The sequence below is a fragment of the Plecotus auritus genome, assembly GCF_963455305.1.
Source record: "Plecotus auritus genome assembly, chromosome: 8".
In the NCBI taxonomy this organism is placed as follows: Eukaryota; Metazoa; Chordata; class Mammalia; order Chiroptera; family Vespertilionidae; genus Plecotus; species Plecotus auritus.
Genome location: NC_137782.1, coordinates 34,142,133 through 34,166,753, shown reverse-complemented (window position 1 = coordinate 34,166,753; position 24,621 = coordinate 34,142,133). Strand labels below are relative to the sequence as shown.

Below are 24,621 nucleotides of genomic sequence, written 5' to 3'. Positions count from 1 at the left end.
CGTCAATGGAAAGGATTTATCTCCAGGCCTATAAGCTATAAGGACTGGCTGGGCTCACCAAGAAGGATCAGCTGTGCAAGGGCACACACCATAGAGTAGGATTTACTTCAGCAGGGCTCTGGTGCCACCTGAGTCCACCCCTTGAGTGTGTCTCTTGTGGAGGTGGTTGGGTGGTGCTTCTGTGTGGTCTGAAGCTGTCCACCAGGTGCACTGGCTCGGATCTCCCCAGAGGTGCAGGTCAAGGTCAGCTGCCACCTGTGTTTTGCCACCCAGGCCACTCAGCATGAGCTACAAAATGATTTGCAGAGGACTGCTACTTGTGCTGGGCTCAGGGGTGCCCAGGAGAGGCCAAGCTGCAAACCATGGCCAGCTGTCACTAATGACAGGCCTGGAATCATTTAGCAAGAGGTACAGGGCTAGCAGAGGCCAGATGCTGTTTGTTTGAGAGATTTTAGGAAAGTCTGAAGCATGAGCCAAGACAGGCCACTGGTATAGAAAAACCACTGGAAATAGCTTGGGTGGGCACACAGATTGGGTGGGGCATGGTCTCAGGGAATCACCAGCATGAGGTGAACAGTGATAGCCATGTTGATGGACACTCAGCTATGGCAACTGACTGCTGACTCTGTGGGAGGAGTCCCAGATAAGGAACCATTGCCTTTTTTCTGCCCAAAGCCACTGGGCATGTGCTACAAAGTTATATGTGGATGTCTGCTACTTGTACTGAGCTTGGAGGTGCAAGGCAAGGCAAAGCTACAAACCAAGGCCAGTTGCTGCTAGTGGCAGGCCTGGGGCCACTTGGCAAGAGGTATGGGGCACATGGAGGCCAGATGGAACTTGTTTGATGCTACTTGTTTGAGAGATTTTAGGAAAGCTTGAAGCATGAGCCATGACTTTTTGTATGAAAAAGCCTCTGGTAACAATTTGGGTGGGCCCTCAAGTTGGGTGGGGTGGGGTCTCAGAGAATCATCAGGTCTAGGCAAACATTGTTAGCCATCATGATGGAGATACAGGTATGGGGAGAGCTTGCTGGCTCTGTGGGGAGTTTCAGAAAAGGAGCAATGACCTCTGCCAGCACTTCTGTCTGGTAGAAACCTGCCCCTCCAGCTCTCACCCTGATGCTGGACAATTCAGTTTCTCCCTCTATGTCCCTAGTACCTTTTGAGCCACTGTCCCAGTACTGGAACTCAGGGGGTAAGTCTGTGGTGAACTCTTTAAGAGGAATTCCTGGGACTCTCCAGCCCTCCATCTCACTGAGCCACAATTCCTGCTGGCTTTTACAGCCAGAAGTTATGGGGACTTCTCTTCTTGGCTCTGAAACCCTAGGCTGGGGAACCTGGTAAGGGACTGGGACCCTTAGCTCCTCATGGGGGACCTGCGCAGCTGAAATATCCCTCCCAATTTTTATTCACCACGTGGGACCAGCTCGTTTTGCATCTCTGCCCCTCCCACCAATCTCAATTTGGCTGCTTCTTTAAATCCTTAGCTGTAGGATTTCCATCCAGGTAGATTTCAGGTGGTTCTGAATGATGGTTGTTCTGTAATTGTTATTTTGATGTGGTTGTGGGAGGATTTGAGCACTGCATTTATCTACACCACCTTGACTGGACAACTTTCTTTCACCTTCTGCTGACAGACTTGTATGTGTGTTGAGAAGTACATTCAATGTTCAGGCATTTTTCAAATCTTCCCTAGCATTTTCTTTCTGCTGGGCTCACCCAGATCTTGCGTGTACTTGTGTAAAGCCTCCTAGTCAACCAAGGATGTGTAGATCTCTCCTGCACATGCATACAATCTCCCAGTTAGTGAGCTATGTATGGAGAACTTAGCCCTTCTTAGGTCTTTCCTGCACATTTACATAGCTTCCCTGTCAGCATATGTGGCAATCTTATTAGCGCCCCCTACATCTCTCATTTCTGCTATCTCCCTGTTAAGTTTCTGGCTTATCCACAAGCTGCTGCTCCTCTGCAGTGGGACCACAACATTAGGGTACTAGAACTATGTTTTTACCCCCCTACTTTTATGTTCTGTTTGATATTTTTATTAACAGTATGATTGGGTGTGTGGTTTTGGCTCTCTGTATCAGTTCAAGTTGGCACTCAGGCAGAAAAGATGCTGGTTTTTGTTACCAGCCCCACCCTAGCCATAATTTCCATTCCAGATTTTCTGCATATAGACTATGTTACTTCTACTTCTTACAAAATTAAGTTAGAAGGGAGTTTAGGAGAGAAGAAGACATGACAATATTACTCACCTGTACATTTATAAAGCATATTCTCATGATTGTCTTTTTGTAGTGAGTGATTAGCCTTGAAGCCAGCCTCTAGCTTCTGCTAAGATTTTCTTCCAAAAACTTTTTAGAAATGAATATGCAATTGTTCTGTTATGTAAAAGAGACCTTATTTACAGTTTAATGTGGCACACACTATTGCTATTAGGAGACCCCAAATTAATAAAATAACCTGAACCAAAATTTAATTTCTTAAATGCATTAAATAATACTCACATTCTATAGTAATATACTTTTTATATAAAGTGCTGTCATTGCCTCGTTAAATATGTCAGTAGTTAGAGCTTCATCAAAAATACCTACTCACACAAAAAGAAAAAATTCAATGAACCTTAAAAAAAAATACCTACTCACAATTCTTCAAACATCTGCTTGTTAACCTGTGAGATTTTCCCCCCATTGGTTTTAGTTTAGAAATTTTTCCACTATAGTTTTTAGCAATAAATTAGTATTTATAGCCCTGGTGGTGTGGCTCACTGGTTGAGCGTCGACCTATGAACCAGGAGCTCACAATTTGATTCCTGGTCAGGGCACCTGCCCGAGTTGCTGGCTCGATCCCCGGTAGGAAGTGTGCAGGAGGAAGCCAACCAATGATTCTCTCTCATCATTGATATTTTTATCTCTCTCTCCCTCTCCCTTCTTCTCTGAAATCAATAAAAATATATATTTTTTAAAAAGGAAGTTTTTTTCCCCATATCTGAAAATAATTTTTAAAGTATTAAGAATCTCACAAAACGCTTAGTTTAAATAACACATCCAAAAGCAGTTTTGTTTTACAGAGAACAGGACAGGTTGGTGTCAATTATGAATAGTCATACCAATCACCATATTATACAGGAGAGCCTGATAAATATATTCATGTGAACATTTTCCATTTAACATGTCACCAAATTGGTTTCTTTTCAGTTGTTATATGGCACAGGTGCAAGGAAGAAGGGACATCTTCATGTTTTTCTGAGGTTCTTTTATTAATAAAGATTCATATTTTTAAGGGAAGTCTCTTGAATTTTGTTGGTGTTAATCATGCCTTTTTATTTATTAGTAGAGGCCCGATGCACGAAAGTTGTGCAAGAGTAAGCCTTCGCAATCACGGCAACTGCAGCCCCGGCTTCGTCTGGAAGGTCGTCCAAAAGGTTGTCCAGAAGGATGTCTGGACAGCCATTCGGTTGATTTGCGTATTACGCTTTTATTATTATAGATGTTTTGACATCTGGGGCCGTGCTGAATCTGGGGAGACTGTCCTTCCCAGTGCTAGTCAATTTCTAGAGATAGTAAACAATTCCCTTGTGTCCACATCTTTCATAAGCAAACCAATCAATCCAGAGCCCATCCCCAACCACCAAATTTATTCAACTCTTATACTCTGGGTCATACTATCCCTCTGCCCTAAGCACCCCGGAGCCAGGTACCAGATAACTAGAGAAACAGTACCTTTACCGTCATAGCCTGTTGAAACCACAATAAAAGCTTTTGCCCACATTCCCCTCCTCTCTATTTGCCCTTTGACCTACCTTGGTGCTTCCCGATGTGGCCCTGCATAATATGGCATGCCCCCTCTTGGGAACTATGAGGAGCAAACTGTCTTTCAATGGCAGTAGTCTCCTGATCTGTTGGCCTCATCATCTATTTATCTAAAAGCCTAAGTGACCGTTACAGCGGAACAACGGGTTGCTGTGACATGTACTGAGCAGGCAGGCAGGCAGGCGAGTGGTTAGGGGCGAGCTGGCAGGAAGGCGAGTGGTTAGGGGTAAGTGATCCTGGATTGTGAGAGGGATGTCTGACCACCAGTTGGACATCCCCCAAGGAGTCCCGGATTGTGAGAGGGCACAGGTCGGACTGAGCGACCTCCCCTCCTCGTGCATGAATTTTGTGCACCGGGCCTCTGGTATATACTATATATATAAAAGCCTAAGTGACTGTTCAACCGTTCAACCGTTTCACTGTTTGACCAGTAGCTATGACATGCACTGACCACCAGGGAGCAGACACTCAACGCACAGGCATGGAAACATGGAACAAACTGATGAATCTCAGAGGGGAAGGGGGAGGAGGAAGGGCGGGAAGAGATTAACCAAAGATCTTATATACATACTAGAGGCCCAGTGCACGGATCCATGCATTGGTGGGGTCCCTCGGCATCGGTGTGGTCCCTCGGCGTGGCCTGTGGGGATCAGGCTGAAATCGGCAGTCCGACATTTCCCAAGGGGTCCCATATTGCGAGAGGGTGAATCCATGCACGAATCTGTGCACTGGGCCTCTAGTACCTGAATAATAATTAAACCTACATTTTATTTTATTTTTTTTTAATTAAGGTATTATATGTGTACATATCTTACCATTGCCCCCCCAACCCCACTCCCATACATGCCCTCACCCCCCAATGTTTTGCATGCGTTGGTTACTCTTATATGCATGCATATAAGTCCTTCAGTTGATCTCTTATTTCCCCCACCTCTCCCTAACCTTACTGCTGTAATTTGACAGTCTGTTTGATGCTTTACTGCCTCTGTATCTATCTTTTTGTTCATCAGTTTATAATGTTTTCCAATATCCCCAAATGAGTGAGATCATGTGGTATTTTTCTTTCATTGACTGGCTTATTTCACTTAGCATAATGTTCTCTAATTCCATCCAGGTGCCTACAAATGGTAGTAATTCCTTCTTTTTTATGGCAGCATAGTATTCCATTGTGTAGATGTACCATAGTTTTCTGATCCAGTCATCTGCTGACGGGCACCTAGGCTGTTTCCAAATTGTAGCTATTGTAAATTGTGCTGCTATGAACATAGGGGTGCATATATTCTTTCTGATTGGTGTTTCTAGTTTCTTAGGATATATTCCCAGGAGTGGGATTACTGGATCAAATGGGAGTTCCATTTTCAGTTTTTTGAGGAAACTCCATACTGTTCTCCACAGTGGCTGCACCAGTCTGCATTCCCACCAGCAGTGCACGAGAGTTCCTTTTTCTCTGCATCCTTGCCAACACTTGTCATTTGTTGATTTGTTGATGATAGCCATTCTGACAGGTGTGAGATGGTATCGCATTGTCGTTTTGATTTGCATCTCTCGGATAATTAGTGACTTTGAGCATGTTTTCATGTGTCTCTTGGTCTTCCTTCTGTCTTTTTTCGAAAAGATTCTATTTAGGTCCATTGCCCATTTTTTTTATTGGATCATTTATCTTCCTTTTATTAAGTTGTATAAGCTGCCTGTAGATGTTGGAGATTAAACCTTTATCAGTGATAACATTTGCAAATATGTTCTCCCATACAGTGGGGTTTCTTGTTGTTTTGTTGATGGTTTCTTTTGCTGTGCAAAAGCTTTTTATTTTGATGTAGTCCCATTTGTTTATTTTCTCTTTGGCTTCCATTACCCTAGGGGCACTATCAGTGAAAAAGTTCTTTTAGCATATATCTGAGATTTTGCTGCCTGTGGATTCCTCTAGTATTTTTATGGTTTCCTGTCTTATATTTAAGTCCTGTATCCATTTTGAGTTTATTTTTGTGTATGGTGTAAGTTGGTGATCTAGTTTCTTTTTTTTTTTTTTGCATGTATCTGTCCAGTTTTCCCAACACCATTTATTGAAGAGACTGTCTTGACTCCATTGTATGTTCATGCCTCCTTTGTCAAATATTAATTGCACATATTGGTTTGGGTCAATATCTGGATTCTCTATTCTATTCCATTGATCTATATGTCTGTTCTTGTGCCAGTACCAGGCTGTTTTGAGGACAGTGGCTTTGTAATACAGTTTGAAATCTGGTATTGAGATCCCTCCTACTTTATTCTTCTTTCTCAGGGTTGCTGTGGCTATTCGGGGTCTTTTTTTTATTCCAGATGAATTTTTGGAGAGTTCTTTCTAGGTCTGTGAAATATGCCGTTGGTATTTTAATGGGGAGTGCATTGAATCTATAGATTGCTTTGGGTAATATGGACATTTTAATGATGTTGATTCTACCAATCCATGAACATGGTATGTTCTTCCATCTGTTTACATCTTCCTCTATCTCTTTTTTCAGTGTCCTGTAGTTTTCCGCGTATAGGTCTTTTACCTCCTTGGTTAGGTTTATTCCTAAGTATCTTAATTTTTTTGGTGCGATGGGAAATGGGATTGCTTTTTTAGTCTCTCTTTCTGTAAGTTCACTGTTGGTGTATAGAAAGGCAATAGATTTCTTGGCGTTAATTTTGTATCCTGCTACATTGCCGAATTCATTTATTAAGCCTGTTAGTTTTTTGATGGATTCTTTCGGGTTTTTTATGTACAATATCATGTCATCTGCAAATAAGGACAGCTTTACTTCTTCTTTTCCAATTTGGATGCCTTTTATTTCTTCTTCTTGTCTAATTGCAATGGCTAATACTTCCAATACTATGTCAAACAGGAGTGGTGAGAGTGGGCATCCCTGTCTTGTTCATGTTCTTAGGGGAAATGGTTTTAGTTTTTGCCCATTGAGTATGATGTTAGCTGTGGGTTTATCATATATAGCTTTTATTATGTTGAGGTATGATCCTTCTATTCCCACCTTGTTGAGAGTTTTTATCAAGAAAGGGTGTTGGATTTTGTCAAATGCTTTTTCTGCATCAATTGATATGACTGTGATTTTTATCTCTCAATTTGTTTATGTGATGTATCACATTTATTGATTTGCGGATATTGTACCATCCTTGCATTCCTGGGATAAACCCTACTTGGTCTTGGTGTATGATCTTTCTGATGTACTGCTGGATCTGCTTTGCTAGAATTTTGTTGAGGATTTTGGCATCTACATTCATGAGGGATATTGGCCTGTAATTCTCCTTCATTGTGTTGTCTTTATCTGGTTTTGGTATTAGGGTGATGCTGGCTTCATAGGAGGAGCTTGGAAGTGTTCCTTCCTCTTGAATTTTTTGGAATAGTCTGAGGAGGATAGGTTTTAGTTCTTCCTTGAATGTTTGGTAAAACTCTCCCGTGAAGCCGTCTGGCCCCAGGCTTTTGTTTGCCGGAAGCTCTTTGATGACTGCTTCAATTTCTTTCATAGTTACTGGCATATTGAGCTTTTTAGATTCTTTCTGATTGAGTTTTGGAAGGTTATATTTTTCTAGGAATATGTCCATTTCCTCCAGGTTGTCCAGTTTGTTGGAATAGAGTTGTTCGTAGTATTTTTTAACAATCCTTTGTATTTCGGCGGGATCTGTTGTTATTTCAGCTCTTTCATTTCTGATTTTGTTTATTTGGGTCCTCTCTCTTTGCTTCTTGATGAGCCTGGCTAGAGGTTCATCAATCTTGTTTATCCTTTCAAAGAACCAGCTCTTGGTTTTGTTGATCTTTTGTATTGTTTCTTTGGTCTCTAGGTCATTTATCTCTTCTCTGATCTTTATTATTTCCTTCCTTCTGCTTACACTGGGCTTTTCTTGTTGCTCTTTTTCTAACTCTTTGAGTTGTTGGGTTAGGTAATGTATTACCATTGTATCTTGTTTTTTGCAGTAGGCTTGTAGAGCTATGAACTTCCCTCTCAGGACTGCTTTCGCTGTGTCCCATAGATTTTGGATTGTAGTGTTTTCATTGTCATTTGTTGCCATGATGTTTTTTATTTCTTCTTTGATCTCTCTGGTAACCCAGTCATTGTTTAATAGCATGCTGTTTAGTCTCCATGTGTTTGATTTCTTTGGGTTGTTTTTATGCCACTGTGGTCGGAGAAGATGCTTGATATGATTTCTATCTTCTTGAATTTGAAGAGACTTTGCCTATGTCCCAACATATGGTCTATCTTTGAAAATGACCCATGTGCACTTGAGAAGAATGTATATTCTGTGGCTTTGGGGTGAAGTGTTCTGAAAATGTCAATTAATTCCATCTGGTCTAGTGAGTCATTTAGGATTGATGTTTCTTTGCTCATTTTTTGTTTAGAGGATTTGTCCAATGGTGATAGTGGGGTATTAAAGTCTCCTACTATGATTGTATTGCTGTCAATCTCTCCCTTGATATCCTCCAGGAGTTTTTTTATGTATTTGGGTGCTCCTGTATTGGGTGCATATATGTTTACCAGAGTTATTTCTTCTTGTTGGATTGCTCCCTTTAGTATTATGAAGTGGCCTTCCTTATCTCTTGTTATGTCCTTCACTTTGAGATCTAATTTGTCAGATATAAGTATTGCTACCCCAGCTTTTTTTTCAGTTCTATTTGCCTGGAAAACCTTTTTCCATCCCTTCACCCTCAGTCTGTGTGTGTCTTTTTTTCTGAGGTGGGTTTCTTGTAGACAGCAGATATATATATGGGTCGTGTTTTCTTATCCAATCCGTTACCCTATGTCTTTTGATTGGGGCATTTAATCCATTTACATTTTAAGTTATTACTGATAGGTACTTATTTGTCGCCATTCCTATTCTTTACCCCTGTGTTCCTTCTTCACTTCCTATTTCTTCTTTTTTTACAGCAGACCCTTTAGCATTTCTTGTATTGCTGGTTTGGTGGTCATAAATTCCCTTAGTCCTTTTTTGTCCGTGAAGCTCCTGATTTCACCTTCAATTTTGATTGATAGCCTTGCTGCGTACAGTATTCTTGGATTCAGACCCTTCCTTTGCATGACTTTGTATATTTCATTCCATTCCCTTCTGGCCTGATGAGTTTCTGTTGAGAAATCAGTTGCTAGTCTGATGGGGGTTCCTTTGTATGTAACTTTCTGTCTCTCTCTTGCCGCTTTTAAGATTCTTACTTTGTCGTTGGCGTTTGCCAATTTAATTATAATGTACCTTGGCATCGGTCTTTTGGGGTTCATTTTGCTTGGGACTCTGTGAGCTTCTTGTATTTGTGTGGGTTTTTCTTCCCTATATCAGGGAAATTTTCTTTCATTTTTTTTCAAAGAGGTTTTCTATTCCTTGCTCAGCTTCCTTTCCTTCTGGAACCCCTATTATGCGGATGTTGTTTTGTTTCGTGTTGTCCCAAAGTTCCCTTAGGCTCTCCTCCTGCCTTTTAATTTTTTTTTCTAGAAGCTGCTCTACTTGGGTATTTTTTCCCATCTTGTCTTCTAGCTCACTGATGCGGTCCTCTGCTTCTTCTAATCTACTCTTGATGCTTTCTATTGAGTTCTTTACAGCAGCGATGTCATTTTTCATTTCTTCTTGGTTCTTCTTCATTTCCTCTTGGTTCTTGCTCATATTGTCGAATTTGTCTTCCATTCTTTTCAGCCACCTTATGACCATTTCTCTGAATTCTTTTTCTGGAAGGTCGCTTGCCTCCATTTCGTTTACTTCCTTTTCTGGTGATGCCTGCTTTTCTTTCATATGTGGGCTGTTTCTTTGTCTCCCCATGGTCTCTCTTCTCTGGGTGTCTGGTTATGTAGTTCTCTCTCTCCTTATCCCAGGCGAAATCTGACCTTTTCGTGGTGGAGTGTAGAGCTCCTCTGAACCCGTGTGTTTGCGCCAATTGGGGAGCGTTGTTCTGGGGCTCGCAGCTGTTCCGTGGGTGCCGCAGTTGTTAAACCTACATTTTAAAGAATCTTTATGAACAAAATGCATGCCTGTGAAGCTCCATTTCATTGGCAGAAGTGAAAAAAAACCCCAAGAGGATTTTACTTTATAACTGGGAAATAAGTAAAAGGCTTTTATTTTTAACCAATCTTTACCACTTAAGATATAAGGTAGTCACATTCTCTTCCTAATTTGCTAATAGATTTATTAATTAATATAGTCTATTCAGATGTTATCACCTGTCACTGGTTTTTCTTTGATATTTTAAGAATATTATTTTATTGATTTTTAGAGAGGAAGGGGGGGGGGAGAGAGAGAAACATCGATGTGAGAGTGAAAAATCAGTGGGCTGTCTTCTGCACGCCCTCTATCTGAGATCAAGTACCGCAACCTGGGTATGTGCCTTGACCCTGGAATCAAACCAGCGGCCTTTCAATGCATGGGATAACATCCAACTAACTGAACCACACCTGCCAGGGCTTTCTTTAATATTTTGATACAATGAATTGCTGTAAGATGTTCTAATAATGAACTGTTCTTACATTCTTTGGATGAATCCTGCTTGACTATGATATACTAGTACAGTAAACCCTCAATTTTGTGGCCCTTGATTTACGGACCTCAGATTTAACCAACCAAATACCCAGTGCATATGTCATATGTGAAAATTAACACCCTGTTCATTTTAAAATGATTTTAATCGCAATTTGCTTATAATTAAATTAACAGATTATTTTTTTTGTTATTCACTATTATTTTTAACAAATTTTAACAAATAGGCCATATGTTGGGGAAAAAACTGGTAATTTCCCCTACATAAATAAATATTATATATCTACAACTATAGTCTACATATTTTAATCTAAGAGTCACCACTCCTAAACAATGTTTGGTGAATGATTAGCATGTGATCACAACACACTGTGCACCATGTAATTGATTCTGTTTTCCCATGGCGTGACTTTCTACAGCAGTTTTAAAGCATGCACTAAGCCATTCCCCAACTGTGTGCATTTTTACTTGCAGTGACTGGTGAATGCACACATATACTAGAACTATTCAGTATAAATTTAAAATTATGATAATACATATAGAAAAATACGTGAAATTAAACTTTTCATACATACTTAATTTTAATTACACAAGTGTGTCTTCGTAAGTAAAAAACAGGTAAACTAATTTGTCAATTTTTTAACATATGTGTTCTGAAAACATACTTTATTATATAACAGACTTTTGGCTTTAAAAGACACCCCGACTCCCAAATTAGTCCAATATATCAAGGTTTTACTGTATTATCTTGCTAAGATACTAATTTGATTTCACAATTTATTTAGGATAGTTTATGTTTGCATTTATTTTATAAGCAATTTAGTCTCTAATTTCTGTTTTGGACTCTTCTTCAGTATCAGTTTTATTTTAAACTTAAAAAATGAATTGGGAACCTTCTTATCTTTTATGTTATATATCATTATTTATATGAAATGGAAAATATCTGTTCCTTGGATTTTTCTTTCATAAACTAATTTTAGAAATGCATGTTTAGAAAATAATCCATTTTTCAGCCTTAAATTTTGAGTGGTAGAAAAATGAATACAGTATTTTTCTGTATCTTTTTAACAACAACTCTGGAATTGTATTTAGGTCTCTCAAGTCTTATTTTCCTCTTCTCTCTCATTTTTACTATTAGACTCACTAAAAGTTGTATTCTATTGCTCTTTTAGAACCATTTTTGATATTATTGATAAATTCTGCATTTTAAAAAAAGTCAGTACTTTTATTTTTATGTCCCTTTTCCCCCACCTTGTTCTTCCTTTAGTTTATTTTCTGTTTTGGGTTGAAAGCTAGTGTTTTCTGCAATCTGAGTCTACTTCTACTTTACTTCTGAGATTCTCTACAATTATGATGTCTATTTATTATTGTTTGAAGACTATTCTTTTAAACTCTCCTGCTAAGGTGATGTCACTTAGTTCTTAGTATCTAGCATATTTTTCACAAAAGAGTCATCATCATAGCCCAGTTTAGCTGTGCTGCACCAATTTGGATATTAGCTTATAAGAGTGACCTTGGTAATAACTGTAGACCATGAGGGTAGGACACTTCACCTAAATGGGTGAGCACATGTTGTTAATAAAACACACTGTTTTAATTAAATTCAGAATCAATTTTTCAGATTTATATTTATTCATTGGTATTAATATATTAAGTAAAAGTATGGGAGTATGAAACAAATTAGAAAAAGTTGTAATTGTTGAAACTAGTCTTAAATGCATTGAGGACAATGATGGTTTATAATACCCTCTCTACTTTTGTGTATGTTTGAAAAGTTCCTTCATAAAGTGTTTATTAATACTATATTGCTTAGCTAATATTGTTATAATTTATTCATATTTTATTTTTTAATAGAGTAAAGATAAGATTGCATCCTATAGCAGAACTCCAAAAATTGATCGAAGTGATGTGGGCAAGGAGGTGAAAGAGAAATCATCCATGAAACGTAAACTTCCTTTTACCATTAGCCCTTCAAGAAATGAAGAACGAGATTCAGACACAGGTAGAATAATTTGTTGTTTTCTGTAAAATGTTAATTATCTTTTATTCTGGTTTTTCTCATATCATTTCTTTTTCACCCTAATAGAGAAATTTTTGTATTTCAGTTTTACCATTTTGGAGCAGAAATTCAAATAGTTCTCACCAAACATGATTTCTAATCCAAGTTAAAAAAAAAAATTTGCTTTTTCCCTTACTCTCTCAATGTTTATTACAAATCTCATCACTTTCAGACTTAATGTTTTGGGGAGCATTTAATAGTGAAATTTACTCAATGATAGGGAGCATAGGATATGGTTCATGTGAGAAAAACTTGTTGAGTTTTTGTGGACATTGTTGAACCCACTAAGAAAAAAAGTTTAGGCATTTTAGATTTAGAAGTAAATCACCCTCCACTAAAAACAGAAGGGGAAATTATTGAGGCTAACTTCCTAACTCATAATACTTTTTTTCTGAAAACTCTTATATATCAGAAATGATACTTGACGTCAATTAATTTCAGTTATTCATAATAGATTAGAACCTTATTACCACTGATAAATTACTAGATTTTGTTTTAGCCCTGAACTAACCATTTCTTGAAACTAATTTAAACTTGAATGTTTATATATTTATATAATCCTTTTATACCTTGCATTAAGTACTATATCAATGAACTATTCTTACGACTATTTTAGCTTCACTCACAGAAAGTTAGTGTTCCATTCTGAGTTTATATACATAAGTTATGTGCTATTTCTGTCTTTGTAGCCATCTTAATCAGCAATATGGAAATGATCTTGATTCTGAAATCTACAAAAATACCCTAAAGACTTTTGAAATGTTCTATGTTAACACAGCGTTAGAAAATATTTAATTTTTAGTATGCACTTTTAGGAATAATTAGGTAGTAGGTAGGTCTCTTAGCTTGAACTACAAATTGTTCTTAAACACTCATGATATTTTTAAATCTTGAAAATTACTTTTTTTGAAGTAATTAAGAACTTGTGTGCTTTGTTCATTGTAAGTTACAGTGGATTTTCTAGAGATTTAAATCTTTTTTTTTTTCTGAAATGTGATTCTCCTTATCCTTAAGCAGTGTTTCCAAGCTGTTACTAAGTCACTTAGCTCAGAAGAAGGTGCTTATGTACTTTCAGATTAATAGGATTTAACTTATCTATATTTTCTCCCTAGAGGTCCTTTTGCCACACACAGACTCTCTCTCTCCCTCTCCCTCTCCCTCTCCCTCTCTCCCCCTCTCTCCTCCTCCTCTCTCTCTCTTTTTCCCTGGCCCAAAGCAAAATATCTTCTTTACTATCTAGCTGTCTTATTTTTATTATTTAAAAAAATAAAATAGCCCTGGCTGGTGTGGCTCACTTGGTTGAGAGTCATCCCATGCACCAAAAGGTTGCTGGATTGATTCCCAGTCAGGATACATACCCAGGTTGGCTCGATCCCCAGTTGCGGGTGTGCAGGAGGCAGCCAGCTAATTGATGTTGCATTTTCACATCAGTGGTGGTGGTGTTTTTTCACATCAATGTTTTCTTATCTCTCTCAGTCTCCCTTCCTCTCTCTCTAAAAATCAATAAAAATATTTTTTAAAAATAGAATGCAAAGTACCATTCAGTGATACTTTTTCATATAAAAAATAATTATAACATCAAATCTCACATTTGACATTGATCTTTTTTATACAGTGTACTATATTTTAAATTAGCTAAAATTGTAAAGGAAGAAATACAGAAGGAAGATTTTTATTTTAAGACTTTAAAAATTTTTTTCAGAGAGAGAGGAAGGGAGAGGGAGATAGAGAGACACATTGATTAGCTATCTTGTGCACACCCCCTATCAGGGATTGAGCCAGCAACCTAGGCATGAGCCCTGACTGGGAATCAAACAGGCAACCTTTCTGTGCATTATTATGATTCCCAACCCACTGAGCCATACCAGCCAGGGCAAGATTTTTTTTGTATATATAACAACCCTCATCCTAATATATTTAATATTTAAAATCTCTTAAATGTGAAAAGAAAAACACAAAAATGAAAAAATGGACAAAAGGTACAAGGAAGTAGTTTAGAACAACAAAAATTACAATTGGCAAATAAATATATGAAAAAAATTTATAACGATTGATAAAATTACTGTTGGCCTAAATCAGTGGTCGGCAAACTCATTAGTCAACAGAGCCAAATATCTACAGTACAACGATTGAAATTTCTTTTTTGAGAGCCAAATTTTTTAAACTTAAACTATATAGATAGGTACATTGTTATTAACTTAATTAGTCGCACTGTACGTGCGCGCCCGCACATGGTATTTTGTGGAAGAGCCACACTCAAGGGGCCATAGAGCCGCATGTGGCTCGTGAGCCGCAGTTTGCTGACCACTGGCCTAAATCATATGAAGTGGTCCCAGGTTGGAAATAGGAACTTGCTTTATTTAGTAGGTTTAAATTATAGTAGTACATTGTTGGAGGTATATATGACAGCATATATAAAAAAACTAAAAAATTTTTAACACTTATTCTTTGGCAGTTAGTCTATAAATAATTATTTATGAGAGCAAAAATTATCTTTAAGTACGTTTATCTCAGCATTGTTATAATAGCAAAAACAAAAATCAGGAAAATACTGTTAAGTAATACAGAATTTGTTAAATTACAGTAAATCCAAAAAAGAAATATTATTTTATCCTTAAAAACAATATTGCAGAAGAATGTGCAGTGTGCAAAGATGTTCACAGTATGTAAACTTAAAATAGGTTATGAAATAATATGTACTGTTTGGTTACATTAAAGATCACATTTTGTTTAGAAGACTGTTTAATTGTAGAACTAAGCCTAAACTTAGTGGGTGTTTTGTGGGTCTCATATCAAACGACTCACTGATATTGTCTAAAACTGAAATACATATATATTTTTAAATGATTGCTTAAAATTTTAAATCTTTCCATATTCAGAAATTGTTATGAGTGTGTTTATGTATGAGTTTGTTTAGTATATGATATAGAGAAGTAATTTCTTTAGTTTTTGTCTTTTTATATTGGATTAAAATAAAATCAATCTTATAGCTTTTTATTTTAAAATAGTGCATGTAGATGATATTTTCTAAATCTTACATAAATTTCTCTCTGTCTCTCCTACTTCCTTTGACTTTACATATATTTAAACGGATATTCAAATGTTAACATTTTATATCCAGGATTTGGGGTGATTTGTTACTTTCTTTGTATATTTTTTATGGCTTGAATTTTTAAAATAATGAACATATTTAAATGAAACACAGTCATTATTGTTTTTTAAAAAGATATTCATATTGTCCAAGGAAGGCTCAATGGTCCCAAAATCAGCAATGAGTCATTCTCAGTTTTCATCTGGAGATACCCTAGTATGACCTGCTATGCCTATGCTATAGCAGTTCAGTAATGCCATCAGGGACTGGGCTCTTTTTATCTTTCTGTTCTGCCACCGTTAGCTCATATATGGGCTTTGTCTTTAGCATTTTGTCTTATAGTCACAAAAAATTGCCTGCTTCTTCCTGGGCAGAAAATTGAAAAGAACGACTAAGGGCAAAGGTATCTTTCTACCAGTGAGACTTTGCCTTTTTTACTAATGAAACAACTTTCCTAGGGACTTCTGCCTGCATCTCATTGGTTAGGCTACCCTCGTTGCTGGGGAGTCTGGAAAAGTCTAATACTTTTAGCTGGGCAGATTGTCACCCTAATCAAAATTGGAGTATTTCTGGTAAGAAGGAGAAAATGAATATTGGATAGGTGCCTTACAATACTGCCAGTGTATAGTATAAAGTTTTTAGCACAGTAATTAGTAACTGGTGTTTCTCCCTAAGCAAGTTTTATTCCTACACAATCAGTCATAAAATCAGTTATTTTCTTTCCTAGTGTAATGGCATCCAAGAGAAAGCCATAATCTCTTGACATCAAGTACTGAACAGCTATCTTGAGTCTACATATGAGAGAATCTCTTCTTGACCTCCAAACTAAATTTTCAATTATTTTATTATGAGTAATGCCATAAAAAGCATTTTTCACATTGTATTTTTATTATACTGTGAATTCTTCCTTTTTTTTTTTTTTAAATCCTCACCCGAGGATATGTGTGTTTTTTTTAAATTTTTATTTTAGAGATAGAGGAAAGGAGAGAGAAAAACATCAGTAGGCTGCCTCCCACATGTACCCCCACCCCCATTAAGGTTCGAACCCAAAACCTAAGTATATTCCCTGACAGGAATCAAACCCACCCTGACAGGAATCAAACCCACAGCCTTTTTGGTATATGGATGATGCTCCAAACAACTGAGCCACCAACCAGGGCTATTTTCTTTCTTTTCATTCCTAGGAGAAGAGTTACAGGTTTAAAGGGTTAACCATTTCTATGATGTTTCTCCAAAATAATTATATTTAGTTACTAATCCTCCAACAGTATATGAATATTCTTTAATCTCAAATAACATTGGGACACATGTTTTTCTTTAGGTTTTGATAGATCTATGTTCTATGGAGGTAAATGAGTAGTAATTCATCATTTTAGTTTGTATGCTTGTATAAATGGAAAGTTATAACATTCTTCACTTTTAAAATATTTGTTTTCTCTTAGAAGGCATTATTTGCTTACTAATTTTTTTCTTTTGGCATATGTAGATAATGTGGTATGAGAAAATCCCAAAAGGTGCACAGTATTATCTGTTCCCAAAGTCCATGGTGACAGTTGCAGAGCATGTTCAAATGCTTTGCACTAAATCTCTGCCAGCTAGCTTTATATGCCATCAAAGGATTTACTCTATTTAATATGACTTAAGCAAATTTGGAAAGAGGAATTGTTTAACCATTTGTATGCCATAAGCGTCTGTAGACACAAGCGGCAGACCTTTTTAAATTAAATTCAAAATATTGTGGTAGTTAACTGGTTAAAATAAGAAAACAAAGCCTGCCCTGGCCAGTGTTGTTCAGTTGTTAGAGCATCAGCCCATGCACCGAAGGGTTCCTGATTTAATTCTCAGTCCAGGCACCTTCCTGAGTGGCAGGTTTGATCCCAAGCCTTATTGGGCGTATGTGAGAGGCAGCCAATTGATGTTTTTCACACTGATGTTTCTCCCTCTCTCCTTCCCTCATGTTCACTTTCTAAAAATCATTGGGAAAATATCCTCAGGTGAGGAATAAAAAAAAAAAAAAAAAAGCAGGCAGGAAGAAAGAGAAAGAGAAAGAAAGCAAGCAAGGCCCTGGCAAGATAGCTCAGTTGGAGCATTGTCCTGATACACCAAGGTTGCTAGTTCAATTTGTGGTCGGGGCACTGAATGCATAAATAAGTGGAACAACAAATTGAAGTTTCTCTCCCTCCCCCTCTCCCTCTTCCCCCTTTCTCTCTCTAAAACAATAACAAAAGACAATAAAAATGTTTTTTAAAAATAAAACAATTTTTCTACTGTTAAAATAGCAAATAAAATCAATGCTTATCACCTTTGATGATTTTCATGGAGGTTATTTACTACAGACTTACTCCCATCCCTTTATTATAAAATTTTCAAACATACAGTGCAAACTTTTTAAATCATTCTTGGTATTTTTTTCTTATTCTCCTACAACCCAAAACAGCATATTAGCTTTAAAGAGAGCTTTTAAAATATAAGTATTGCTTGTCTTGCCTTGCTATGCATAACATATAAGGGAGAGATAGTAGCTCTGCTTAACACTTAAGAGTTTTACAAAAACCTCAGTAGGTAGCAATAGTCTCATTACCGTCTAGATGCAGTATGTCATAGAAGGAAGAAGTGGCTTGAGTAAAGGAACAGGATATGGAAGCTTATAATTTTTCATTCCTCAATTAAATCTTCATAGAATATACAATTAAATCTTCATAGAATATACATTCAGATGCCCCAAATATGAACATACTTTTTTTGAGTAAAATCCAAGGAGTGTATGGATTATGTCCAAAGGAAGATTTGTATAAACTGTTACACTACTACATTAAATTAATGAATGTAATTGAAAGTTCAGTTTATCCACTATGCTTGAATCTATCACAATAATATGATCTGCTTTTGATAATCCCTTTAATTCTGTTTTTTGGCACAACTTATTGTTTGTCACTTTTTCTTTGCTATATAATCTATGGAGACCATTTTGAATTTTTCCTTGTCCTTAAATGAAATTTTAAATATTCTTCATGGAATTCTTCTAATTGTTAACTTAATGTGTTCTGTTGTGAAATATACGTGTCCATCGAAAGGCTTGTCATTCAGTCCATTTACCCACTTGCTTTAGAATTGGCCTAGATGTTATTTTATTAGATTTCACTTTCAGTTGAGTGAGCCTTCTCATTACTAAACTTTCAGACTTATCTTTAAATTTTTCAAATGCTATATTTTGAAGTTGCTTGGTTTCTAAATGGTTTTTTAAATACTTTTGTTTTCTTATATCTGACTGAGCTCATAATGATATAATGTCCATAATAATGATACTGGAAAGAAAAGTATGTCTCAATAAGTTGAGAATATGAGTATCAGAATAATATTATTGTGAGTTAAAATGGCATATCTGCTCTAGCCATATTATCAAAAGTCAATTCTTCATATTGTATATGTCTTGAATTGTTAGGCAGAATTCCATATTCTTAGCTGATAAACATACTTTGATTGAGGTTACTCTTTCTAAGAGGTCTTTAGTAGTGGCTTAGTGTAGTATTGCAAACCATTGGAAATGTGTATAATTTATAGAAAGTTCTCTGGTCTAGAATGATACTATAGTCCAAAGTATTCCATTGTTTTCTGAATATGTTCGGCCTTTTTAAAACAAAAATGTTGTTTAAAGTCCGTTATTCAAGCTTTCTAAAGACTAATTCTAAACAGAAAAACAGTGATAGAGTACTGCATCTTTTATCATTATTCACAAATTTAAAAATGTATATAACTTTAAAGGCCATGATATGTTTTAATAAACAGCATCAGTAATATTTACTGAAAACTGCATGGTTGATTTTCCTAACTTTAATATTCTAATTGAAGAAACTGAAATCTTAGGTATGGGCCAAACCTGTGTTTTACTTATGTGTAATTTTGGCTTTACCTAAAAATGAACTTTTGGAAAAACAATGCATTATCATTGACTAACTAGTGGTCTTTTGAAAAATGTTGGCTTGTTGAATTCTGCATTTCCCTTCGTGTGCTTTTTTTCTTTTCTCCTGTCTCTTCTCATTCTGTAGATTCAGATCCAGGACATACAAGTGAAAATTGGGGGGAGAGACTTATATCTTCTTACAGGACATACTCAGGTAATTAGATTATTTAGGGGCTCCTGTTTAGCCAGTGGTTTCTGTCACATTTAAAATTAATTATTGTACTATAAATAACTTATTTTCAAACCACTATATAAATATCTTCGGTTGAATAAGTGAACTACATCATGACACCAGATTTCCCTCCTTTTGTTTGAGATATCAGTACATCACATCCAACACATGCTATGTATGAACATTATAAGCAGGATTACTGTTTAACTGCCACTTGGGTGTTGTGCAGTACAGCATGGGGCACCATTCACGTAGAAAATAATGTGAAAGGCAACCCCTTGTAACAGCCCCCCTATGGGAAGATATCCAAGGTGCTTAGTCTCTTTTGCTGTATACCCTTCATAAGGTATACCAAGTGTTTTTTGATAGACAATGTCATGTGACCCTTCAGTTAAGCAGTATTTTTTAAAAAACAGATGTTTTAGAAAATTTTCAAGTTGCACTCTTGAATCTATAGACTTTGCTGCCTATGTTGAAATTAAAAATTGGTTAAAACACCAGATTTCCTAGAAAAATGTCATTACTATTAGCTGTGTTGGAACCTCTCTGTTCAGTTATGGCACCCGGTATTATGCTTCATAATTGCTCCTGATAGAAGAATACAAGAGAATATATAAATAGTATTATTTTAAAATAAAAAATAAATGTTTTTTTTAGAATGTGACAACACAATTAGTTAAGTGTGTTGTTGTGACAACACACTTAATTAGTTAAGTGTGTTGTCTTTTTTTAATGGACTTGCATACTTATGTTTGAATGTTCTTTAATATAAAATGTTACTTAGTCCCTAGGTCTCTAAGTGTCTGCTTTTCAGCATTTGACATTTAGCTATAAAATATGAAATAAACCTTCTGTTTCTGATATACTTTATTTAATAAATTTATAGGGGTGGTATAGAACCAGCTAATTATTTTTAAAATTATTCTGAAAACTCTTAATTGAGCTGATAAGTCAGTTTTATTTGATTATCCAAATCTGGGGGTGAGGTCATGTTTATAATTGGCATTAAATTTAAAAGACCTACACTTTGGAATTAGGTGTACTTTTCTAAAATGAGACTCCTAAGTGCCAGGGTGCATCTCAAAGAGCTGTATGGGATGAAGCCATTTATGACCTGAGTACCTTTGATGGAAATCCAAATACTAGTATATAGGCACCCAGCTGTTAGAAATTTGTATAGATAGGTTAGAACCAAAGAGTAATGACAACATTTTTTTTCTCAGCCTTTAAATATACATATTCCAGACATGATTCATGTAGTTATGTTCATCTGTATTTGAATCGTTGCCTTACACAGTGGCTTGCTTAGTTGAAAAATGCCATATTCTCTAGTTTTTGAGACACTGATAAATTTATTGACCAATTTCCAAAGAAAAACACTTTTTTAAAAATCCTCACCAGAGGATATGTGTTAAGAGAGAGAGGAAGGAGGAGGAGGGAGAAAGAGAGAAACATTGATGTGAGAAACATCAATCAGTTGCCTCCTGTATGCACCCCCACCAAGAATCAAACTTGCAACCTTTTTGGTGTATGGACGACACTTCACCTAACTAAGCCACCCAGCCAAGGCCCAAGGAAAACAATTTTGTCTCTTTTCCTTAATATACTCTATACTTAATTTGGATGTGATAGTGTTGAGCTTTCTGTTAATTCTGACAAGACCTGAAAAAAAGATTATTTTTGAGATTATAAGACTGAAACATCTCCATATTTCTAAAGATCATCTCTGAACAAAGAAATAAAGAATGTTGGATTGCTGAAAAGTCCATTTCTCTGTTTTTCTTTAGTCATAAGTGAATCACTTGAATTAAAATATATAAATATAGGGTGGCTGACTGCAATTTCAAGTCTGTAGTAGACTGTACCTTAAATGAGTACACGTGTCAGTATTCCTGTGTTTAAATTTTAAAATTGCCGACTGGTTATTCAGACATAAAAATACATACATTAGTTACTGAAACTTGAGAAGACAGGTCAAAGGAAACAAGTTCTTCACAAGATAGAAACAAAATAGCCAAAGTTTTGTTCAATGCTTTAAACTTGAAAAAGCATACTTAGGGACATGTTAATGTAACATTTTTATAATTTTGAAGAATGGTATATAGTTATCTCTAACCTGTTTACACCTGCTACTGTTTACTTACCTTCTTCTTCTAGCTCATGTTAAACATGAACTCAGACAAATGACTAAAGACTCTCAAAGAAAAAAACAGAATTCAGATTGGATGCTAGTATCTAATTCAACTATTTGCTTAAATATTTGGAGTATATCCAATTTGTGTATTCTTTTTCAAAATGTAATGATTATATTTTTGATCATTTGGCAGCATGGAATTCTAATATGTAAGTGTCTCACGTTTTCTCTAAACGGAGTGTATATCACTTAAGAGCATTTTATTTTTATTTTTTAAGAGCATTTTCTTTTTAAAACATTGTATTAAAATGCAATAAAAAACAAAAATAATCAATTGTTTTACAAATGAGAAAATAAAAGATAGTTTCCCCCAAAATTTTAGAAATTATTTTAAGACCAGATATTATGTATTCTTTCTTTATTTTGTTTCCTCCAATTACTAGATTTTACTTACTTCCCTTAATATATCTTTTCTACTTTCTATAAAATTTTCACACTGTAAAATACTTTATTTTTAGATGAAAATAAAATATTTTAAAAATAAAATATTTTATAGTGTGAAAATTTTATGGCAAGTAGAGAAGATATATTAAGAGAAATAATAAAAGAGAACCAAAATGAGCAGAACATTATTAGAGAAAGTATATCTTTCAGAAACATATAGGCTTCTCTAAAAAACCTATTTAGTACTTTATAAGTAAGATATTTAGTAAGTTAGATGAAACCTTGCTGAAACTGGATTTATACTAAATTGGATCATTAATGATAATGAAATAAGGAAAATTAAGATAATATATTAAGAACTCAATAAAGACTTAAATCTTGAAAAAAATTTAAATATATGGGGTTTTTTTTATTGATTTTAGAGAGAGGAAGGGAAAGGGAGAAAGAGATAGAAATATCAGTGATGAGAGACAGTCATTGATCCGTTGCCTCCCGCACTAACAGGGCTCAAGCCCACAACCTGGGCTTGGGCCCTGACCAGGAATCAAACTGTGACCTCCTGGTTCATAGGTTGATGCTCACCCACTGAACCACACCGGCCAGGCTTGAAATTTTTTATTATAGAAAATCAAATATCAACAAAAGGGCCAACTTAGGAGCTATTGAATTTTGAGTGATTTGTGGGCAGAGGAGTTTAAATATTAGGAACTTGAATTTTTCTAGATCATTATGATGCCAGTATGTTTTAATTAAGTGGTACACTGTAAGAAGTATTACTTTAAGTTCTATGCTATAAATAATACTTAATGTTTAATATCAAACTTTTATTGGTTTTTTGAAACTTGCTAGATTAATAAATGCTATCTCCTACAGTAGTTTAGCTGCTGGCCACAATACTTATGAATAAGCCTTTTCTTCTTCCACTCATTTTTGCTGCTTTTAAGTTTGTTTTTAAATTTTATTTATTTATTTTTGTAGCACCTCTGTAAGATCCTCAAATCTAGATCAGTAAATCCCAGATATTTTATAGGTTTTCCCAAGAAATAGATGCCTCGATTGTTAATAGGCTGACCATCTGCATTAGTTCTTTTAAGAAAATAAAAATAAATAAAAATGTGTGTGTGTGTGTGTGTGTGTGTGTGTGTGTGTGTGTGTGTGTGTGTGTTATTGATTTCAGAAAGGGCGGGAGAGGGGGAGAGAGGCAGAAACATCAATGATAAAAGAGGATCATTGATTGGCTGCCTCCTGCATGCCCCACACTGGGGATTGAGCCCACAATCCAGGCATGTGCCCTGACCTGGAATCGAACTGTGACCTCCTGGTTCATAGGTCAATGCTCAACCACTGAGCCACACTGGCTGGGCTGCATTAGTTCTTATAGGACCTCCTGAATTAACTTTCAGAGAAGTCAAACAAAAAAGAACAGACATCTGTATCTCTTTGACCTATAGAATCCAGTTCCATCTTAATTTTCTCACATCTTACTTATTGGGGAATTCTGTCTGTATTGCCAAAGAATTTCCCAAGTAGCTAAGTTTAGAACTAACTTAAGACAGATCAAATCGCTTTGAAAAATCTTTAGACATTTTTGAATTTTTGCCAGATCTGTTAACCCCCCCCCACATACACACACAGAATCTTTAATTTGTTCATTTTTAACTTTAATATATTTCTTGTTCAACTTTCCTATGACTGGAATAAAGTGATTCAGTAGTGTTTTTTAAATCAGTAATAGCTCTGTGTGATGAGACTTGTCTCATATACTTATCTTTTTAGAAGATTGTATAAATCATTAGTGAAATTAGGGAAAGTAATTTGAAGGAGCATTGCTATGTTGACTTACCAATAATTAAAAAGTGTAAAATTATAGTGAAAGAGAAGTTTCAAAGATGTAATACTAAGGAATGTTTGAAATGTTATTGAAGTTAACTTTTAATAGAACAAATCATTAAAATACAGATTTTACTTAGAGTAAATTTCCAAATGTTGTTAGTTCTCTGATAACATTTTTTAAAAGCATTCAGGAAGAAAATTGATTGTATAATATAAAAGTGTGGTGCTCTTTCGTCTTCCTGTCGTTGGTTCATACACACGTTTCCATATACATGTATAACATCTATTTTTAAAAAGTCATCTTATGTTTTGCTTTTTTAAAAATCTTTATTGTTGAAAGTATTACAGATGTCCCCCAATTTCCCCCTAGAGTTTTGCTTTTGAGTGCTTACATTTGTTTCAAATTCTTATATACTTATTAATAATTCCAGAGAAAGAAGGTCCAGAAAAGAAGAAGACAAAAAAGGAAGCTGGAAATAAGAAGTCCACACCAGTTAGCATTCTTTTTGGTTATCCACTCTCAGAGCGAAAGCAGATGGCACTTCTTATGCAGATGACAGCAAGAGACAACAGTCCAGGTGAAATTTACCATCACTGAGTTCATGTTTACTCTTAGTTTTCCTCCAACTCCAGCCTTGT

At 35.9% G+C, this 24,621-nt stretch overlaps 1 protein-coding gene across 8 annotated transcripts in view; it reads left to right on the top strand.

Annotated features, from left to right (window-relative positions):
* Positions 1-24,621, top strand: part of ANKRD12 (ankyrin repeat domain 12) — a 108,557-nt gene that overhangs the window by 30,656 nt on the left and 53,280 nt on the right. For 4 of the 8 annotated variants that reach the window (XM_080685943.1, XM_080685948.1, XM_080685945.1 and 1 more), the window contains 3 exons: positions 12,143-12,290; positions 19,485-19,553; positions 24,414-24,560. In XM_080685943.1, coding sequence (XP_080542069.1) covers positions 12,143-12,290; positions 19,485-19,553; positions 24,414-24,560 — 364 coding nt within the window. The remainder of the gene's footprint in view (positions 1-12,142; positions 12,291-19,484; positions 19,554-24,413; positions 24,561-24,621) is intronic. The other 4 variants (XM_080685944.1, XM_080685947.1, XM_080685946.1 and 1 more) reach the window with 1 other exon arrangement.